The sequence below is a fragment of the Monopterus albus genome, unplaced genomic scaffold (assembly GCF_001952655.1).
Source record: "Monopterus albus unplaced genomic scaffold, M_albus_1.0 scaffold11.1, whole genome shotgun sequence".
NCBI lineage: Eukaryota > Metazoa > Chordata > Actinopteri > Synbranchiformes > Synbranchidae > Monopterus > Monopterus albus.
Window position 1 is genome coordinate 1,439,272 of NW_018127891.1, and position 7,749 is coordinate 1,447,020.

The window sequence follows — 7,749 nt, forward strand, 5'->3', positions numbered from 1 at the left end:
ATCTCCACTAGGTGTACAGGGCAAGCAGTGCAACATTTGGAAAATAGTTTCTAAATCACGCTCACAAAATGATTTATCGTGCAGCCATAATTTAAATGTTTCTATCTGCTACGTGTAGCCCTCTCCTTGGACTGCCATGTGTTCTTGTCAGTCAAATATTTCAGTTCCAACTATTATGAACTTGTTTCACATATTGTCTGCATTTCACCATAAAATGGCTTTCACTTGGTTCTCAAGGCTTTCTCATATAAAAAAGACCAGGATCTATGGGTTCCTGCCTCCTGTAACATGTTCAACACCCTTTTTTGGTTAGCAATCACCAGGTCAGAGGATTACAGACAGTGTCATTATTCGGGTCATCCACCTAATTTGAGCTATGGCCTCTCGTTTGTCTGTTAGCATTTGCTGATTAATCGTGGATGTCTGCTGCTCCTTCTGATCCTTAACTCCCTGCCTCCTTCACAGAAGTGCTGTGACATGTGCCAGGGTTGAAGCGCTCTTCACCTTAGGCCACTGACCTTTCCCTGCCCTGCCAACGCTTACATGGGGAGCCCTGTGACCTGTGCCACTCAACCTTATTCTAAGCCCCTAAAGCAAAGATAATTCACACTGAAGTTCAACGGGGCCACAGAAGAAGACTACTAAGCACCAGGACACAAAGCAAAAGACAAAAACAGGATGAAAGGTGTTGCTGCATGCATCAGAGAAGTCTTTGATTCCATGCACCTTAATACTAAACGGTATCATCCTTTGTACATTACAGTACAGATGAGTAATTGTCATAAGCTGAGAAAGAAGTATTTGTTTTCTTGTTCTTTAGTTATTTAACTGAAAGAGAAGTATAAAAGACTGGGATCATTTTTGTGAATAATGTAAATGAACTTTGTGTCAAAGAGAAGGAAGGTCTGTGGATTCAATTTGTATGAAAGAGAGTCATTTTACAGTATACTACTGATACTGTATACTCTGCTCTGAGTAGACCCAAGTACAAACAGGTATACATCCTGTAAAAAGCTACTTGTAACTTTTTTTGTAAAGTTAAACTGAGAAATTTGGAAAGACATTAGAAATGTAAATTAACATGCAATGGCTTCTTCCTGCGTATAAGCATACTTTGTTCATACCTAAAACTAGCTATGATTGATTGTATGCAGAACTAGATGTAATAAGTATGCAACCTTCACGATCAAACAGCAAGACGTAATCTAAGGTCAAATCCCTATAAAAAGGGATTTACTCCACTATTTAACTGTTTTTACATGTGTAAGCATGACTCGGTTTTCTTTCATTTGCATTGAGATTCCATGGACTCGTGTATTTGAAATGCTGGCATGTGTAAATGCTATAAATATATTTTGATGTGTGCTACAAGGTCAGTGGGAGTGTCTCAAGTCTTATTAAAGAGGAGCTGTCCAGTCTGTTGTCTCATCATCTATTTGTCCAGAATGCTGTACGTATTGATTTGATGTACTCAGGGATTACGTCCAACAAGAGAGAAAATTATACAGATGTTCTAAATTCAGTGCTGAATCTTGACACATAAACATTCTCAGGTTCATCAATCTGAAACAGGCGCAGAAGAAGCCAATCATTTGTTATTAATTTGACAGTATGGGAAAATTTTGTATGTTTGTTTGACTTGTTTACTCTGGAGGTTCAATAGTATTTAGACTTTTGAGAGGAAATGCCAGTTCCCACTGAAAGTAGCAAAAAAAAAAACAAAAAAAACAAACAAAACCACAGTGCACTCCAACCACAGCGAAACAGAGTGCCTTACAGTTAATGTTCAAGGCATGCAAGTTGGCTCAGCTGCTCATTGTAGTTCTAAAGTCTCCTTTAACAAAATTCCTACAGGGTGTATGCAGCTGTATCTGCTACCCTCCTTTTCCAATATTCTGGTAGCTAGTTGGAGGCCTCGAACACAGCTTCTACCCTTCTAGGCAGCTGAAGTGCATTACAAATGCAACACTTCTAACAAACACTAAGACAGGTCATACCGGTCATCATGTAAAGGAATTGTATCCCAGTTGTAAAATACAGCTTTAGTGGAGCCCAGTAGAAAGCGGGCCTACAGTTTATTAATTTGAACCTGTGATACACAGACAACCTCTTCATCAACCAGTGGGCTATGTTAAACTTGACCACTATGCAGCAGAGAGCCCTTAGCACTACATGCAATTTGTATTTTACCAAAATGAAACAACCCAGAGGTGAAAAGTAACTCAAGTACTGTACCCAAGTACAATTCTGAGATATCTGTACTTGACCTGAGTATTTTCATTTTCTGCTACTTCATACCTTGATTTCACTACATTTCAGTGAAAAAAAAACTGTACTTTGTAGTCACTAACTGGTAAAATGGACTGTATTTATATAGCGCATTTTCACAGTGTGTTGCACTGGCCAAAGCGCTTTACAGGGAGATCATACACCATTCACCCATTCACACACCGATGACGACAAGGCTGCCACACAACGGCGCTAGTCAAGCCACCAGGAGCAATTCAGGGTTCAGTGTCTTGCTCAGGGACACTTAGGCATGCGGGGGAGACCGGGAGTCGAACCACCAACTTGCTGGTCAGAAGACAACTTGCCCTACCTCGTGAGCCACAGCCACCCCACTACATTTATTTCATAACTTTAGATATCAACCAGGCCTCCGTAGTTTAAGTTGTTGCTAGGAAGCAGAGCGTGGGGGCGGGGGGACGATGCAGGACAAAGAGCAGTTGGGAGTGGCTTATGGTGTGAGTTTGTTTTGAGTCTCACCAGACCCATTAGCAGCTGAACAAAAGGTAGTATATTAACGTGATCAAACATGTCATGACAAATACTGAGGCACCGCTGTGATCCAAAAAAATGACATTGTAGCTTATTCTGAAGCTGCAGTAGCCAGCTGGCTTTTCAAGCTTCCTTAGGCAAGATACAAGCCCCTGCCAACACATAAGGGTATATTTCAACAACATGATCGCACTGGTTTATATGTTGCTACTGCAGTTGTCCACACGAGCCTCTGCTGTTAAAATCTATGTTCATCACCAGAGGGTGCAGCATTGCTACATGGAGGTGACAGACAACATGCTAATATTCTCTGGATTCATGCCTTCGCTTTAGTTTGATACAACATGTGCCAACAAATATTGCTCACATATAAATCTAAATATTTATATAATAAAGCTACAAAGATTTATTTAAAAGCCTCGATTTCTCTGAAGCAATGGATCCGCTAGTCAATCCCTGGTAATGTGTGGTATTTCTCAGGGGGGACTGGAGGTTTAGTGGGCACTATTTTTAGGGAGGTGCCATCGAGGTAGTGCACAGTTACAGGCTGGGTTGTGCCAAGTTTCAGAATAAATTCATTCAGAGGGGGGTGGAAAAAAAACTTGGAATATGTGGATGGTGAGGGTGATACAAAAGCCACTAATGGACAATAAAATAAAGGTGCTTTCTGCTATTTAAGTAACAGTCAATCTTAAAGTCTTGGAATAGCTTGGCTAGCTGACATGGCAGTTCCCATGTTCATGTCCCTAAGATTTATGGCTGTATTATCTCAGCCTGAATGTGCTGACGGGTGAGCAGGAGGTGCCACTATCCAGGACTGTATTCTTACTCTCACTGGCTGAGGATGGATAATGTCTTGCTAAAGTTGATTTAACAAAAACACTACACACATCCACCATATGCGAGGACTGTCGGGGCATGTTTGCTTTATGTTAAAGCTTCTCTCGTTCACCCTGTATGCAGCCAGTCTACATGGGAACACATGCTCACTGTTGTTTCACTCGTTAATCTCTGCACTTGATGACTATGAGGAATCTTGCAAGTGTTTTAGAATGGCAACTGTGCACGCTCCATTTTAAATAAGATAGAGGGGTTAGCACTGGGTCACACAACAGAGCCCCACTCCAGATAAGACCACTACTGCTACAGTTACGTGCATCACAGCTACCAAAGTCCATGAGCCCGACCTCTGTTTAGCGTTAATGCTCACACCCCCTCAGCTCCCCTCTGGCTTTATCTGCTCAGCAACAGGCTCTCTTCACTCAGCTGCTCTCAGATGACAGTACGTTAGTGAAAGTCCACAGAACAGCCAGCAACTCACCGGGGGTCTGTTTTTTGATCCCTGTCAGAGCAGGGCAGCCTCTCAACTATTCTGATGGGAGATGGCAAAATATAGACCCATCCAGGACCATAATACCACAGAGCTGCCCTCTGAAACTACACAGAGAGCCTAAGGCCTAACGTTGCATCAGGGGTGGTCGCTGCATTGGCACAAGGAGCAGCTGAATCCGAACAGGCAGCTGCTGGATCATTGTAACAATCTGTCGGATATGGATGCTCTTTGATGAGGTCGCGCCTGAGTCTGTGATACTCCACCAGACCTCAAGTATTTAAAGAGTCTGACCTCAATAGTACACTCTGCATTCACAGTATTGTGAGCTGAGCACATGCACTGTTTCCACTGGGTACCTGCAAAAAAAAAAAAAAAAAACATGCTTAAAGAAATTGAGAACACATTTATTATACAAGTACGCATTTAATTTACAGGTGCATCTGCTTGGCATCAACTGGTTTTGGGATTTTAATTTGTTAAGAGCTAATAAACTGCGGGCCTGAAAAACTGTACCATAGGGGGAAATGTACTAGTTTGATTTAACTGGACATAACAAGGCAGGCGTGGGACACCTTAAGAGATACAGCAATACTAATGGCCCTATGAGGCTGTACCTAAGCACAGGGATGCTTTGACTAAAATGTTAATATCAGCATGGTAACAAGCTCACAATGATAATGCTAATCACATCAGTGTTTGGCGTTTATAATGTTTAGCATGTTCACTATTGTGGCTCAAAGCTACAAGGGTACATCTATCCTCTGGGAACCATGAATACGTCTTTCAAAATGGTACTCATTTGTAGTCCAAAAATGGGCCAACTGAACATACAGTACTGGTCACACCATTATGGAGGCTAGTGGATAAACAGCACCCCTGAGGTTACACATTTATACAGAGACAGATTCAATTTCATAGATCTGTTGTCTCTTAACCCTGGAGTTGACAGTTTCACAGCGTCACCACCAATCAGCACATAGAGGACGAGCAGCTTCAATTTTGCCAGCTTGCAGGTTATTTTCAGTTCATGTGTTATCTGAGAATTAATCCCTGTTGCGTGCTCGCTGTCAGCTACAGCGAATGCCTTTGGATCGCTCTGTTTCCTTTTTGTTTCATTTGGAAAGAATTGTCTAAAATTGGGGCACAGGAGTATCAGTAGGGCCAAAGAAGTTTAAAGTTGACAGTAAATCTGCCCTGGTGTTCTGTGTTTGTACTGGCTCAGTAAGGTGGGAGCCCTAGTTGAATTTTCTCAGTATTGGATTGGCACCACCTGGAATGTCTAGTGTCCCAGCAAGGTATCTCCTCACTCTTCTAATATGTTGTGTCTTGGTTGCTGTGACACTGTGAAACATAACCAATGGAGCAATCAGATAAAACACTACTGACTCTTTTTTCCCCTCCATTGGGAATTTGTCTGATTTAATGTTGCAAAATTTTCTCAAATTTGGAATAGCTCTGGAAAGTAGTGTTTTCTCACACTCTCTGGTTAACCCGCATAACAAGAACATAAACATGTTTGACAATAATGATCTGACTCCTGGCAAGTTTTGGTCAAATTAATGTTACTAAGGTCCTAAATCTTGTTGTTCCTTATTTATATTACCAGGAAGAAACTACAAGAGAGACTGCCATTTTAAGACTGCATTCATTTATTGTCAAGGGGCTAATGTGTGTGGGTGTGTATGTGTGTCTAGGTGTCTGTCTGTAAAGTTGTGTGTTAAAGAGAAGGAACATACACAGGGAGACTGTTTGCATTCCTACAATTTTGTTTTCTTGAGGATTTATGTGTATGTACACATACCAAATTTGTTTTTGATGTGTGTGTGTGTGTGTGTGTGTGTGTGTGTGTGTGTGAGTGAGAGAGAGAGAGAGAGAGAGAAAGAGGTAGCAAATGAGTGTGTTTGCATGACATGTGAGAACAGCCGTGTGGGACCCTGGAGAGCAGAAAGTGCGTAGAGAAGAGGGGGTGAAACCACCATCCACCCAGCGACAGTGGCCCTGAGTTGTCAGTGCTGTCAGAGAGAAAGCATTTGAATAGTGGCATGTGAGCTAAACGTGTTTCTGTTTCACAAAGAATAACCTGACTAAGACAATGTGCCGAGAACCGGTACTGAAAATGTGACAGAAAAGTAAAAGAAATTTGCATAAACTGCCATAAAACACCAGGTGAACATTCAGTGATGCAGAGAGGTGTGAAAACAAACACCAGCAATTTGACTTTTTAAGGCTCTAAATAAAGCAGTTTAATTACCTAATGTAGCCAAATTCTTTCCAAGTATTACGCCTTCACTGTGATGTTCTCTTAACATGGTGTGACTGATGGCTTTTATCAGTTTGTTTTGGTAAATTGTTCTCAAAGATGCAAAAATTGTGAAGCGTTCTGCAAAAGCAGCAGTGTTGGAAAAAGTACTGTTCATATGTAGCAATACCACAGTGCTACTCAAGTAAAAGTACAAAGGTATTAGCAGCATAATATGTTTACAATAACGTGCCAAAGGTAAAATTACTCTTTATGCAGAATGGCACATTTCACATTAATGTATATTATTGGAGTACATCACATTTAATGCTGCAGCTGATAAAGGTGGAGCTAATTTTAACTACCTTATATAAATAAAATTTGAAGTACTGGTTTGAGGATCTGAGTAATCTAGTAGGTTCGTACCACCTCACCAACTCAGCGAGGTAGGGCGGTGGCAAACCATTAAGGGCCTTAAAAACAAAAATCAATAGCTTAAAATGAATTCTAAAACGGACTGGAAGTCAGTAAAGAGAGGCCAGTACCGGGGTTATATGGTCAAATTTCCTAGTACGTGTTAAAACATGAGCAGCAGCATTTTGGACAATTTGAAGACGAGAGCGAGACGACTGATTAACACCAAGGTATAATGCGTTACAATAGTCAAGTCTAGAGGTTATGAAAACATGGATTGCGATCTCAAAATCATTAAAAGAAAGAAATGACTTGACTTTACTTAGCAACCTCAAGTGAAAGAAACTAGATTTTACGGCCGAGTTGATCTGCTTGTCGAAATAAAGTTTAATTCGAAGTAATATGCATTGTTTTTTTGCTCTTCACGTTAGGCAGCACTTCTGAGACTTGCTTCCCCACTGGGGAAAAGATGAAAGATTTTAGAGGTATGAAGGAGATTGATGTTTTCTTTCATTCTTCAAACTAAGCTCTGCAAAACACAGGAAACAGTTACCAGCTGTGTTTCTAGACTAATATGACAAAAGGTTTTGAGGGTTGATTCTCCTGCAGTGAAAAGTAACATGACAAGTTTGATCATGTTAATAATAATAATAATTGATTTGATTTATTCTTTCAACCATGTAAAGACAGTTGATATGTCAACACACATAATTTTACACATATCCAACAAATGCTAATCCAATATCAATTTGCTTATACCTAGTACATGCTTGAATGGAGTAGGAAGAAGTCAGACTTATCCAGTCCTACCCCATGACATCATCTTACATCATTGGTTTGCAAGCAGTATCTCTACATAAATAATTATCTTCTACACCACACAAGTAATATACTAAAAAATTATTACAAAGTGTTAACATTCATACACCACACCCACAATGTTCCATCTAATTAATCATTAAGCCTGTTCTTGCATATATCTTGA

General features: G+C 40.6%; 2 protein-coding genes across 6 annotated transcripts in view; one reads left to right on the plus strand and one right to left on the minus strand.

Moving 5' to 3' along the window:
- Positions 1–1,410, plus strand: part of map7d1a (MAP7 domain containing 1a) — a 48,743-nt gene extending 47,333 nt beyond the window's left edge. Inside the window, 1 exon segment of the mRNA XM_020590075.1 lies at positions 466–1,410. Within this exon segment, the coding sequence (XP_020445731.1) occupies positions 466–476 (11 nt within the window). The 3' untranslated portion in view covers positions 477–1,410.
- The window catches only part of eva1ba (eva-1 homolog Ba (C. elegans)), a 95,691-nt gene that overhangs the window by 13,485 nt on the left and 74,457 nt on the right, over positions 1–7,749 (minus strand). The window lies entirely within an intron of this gene.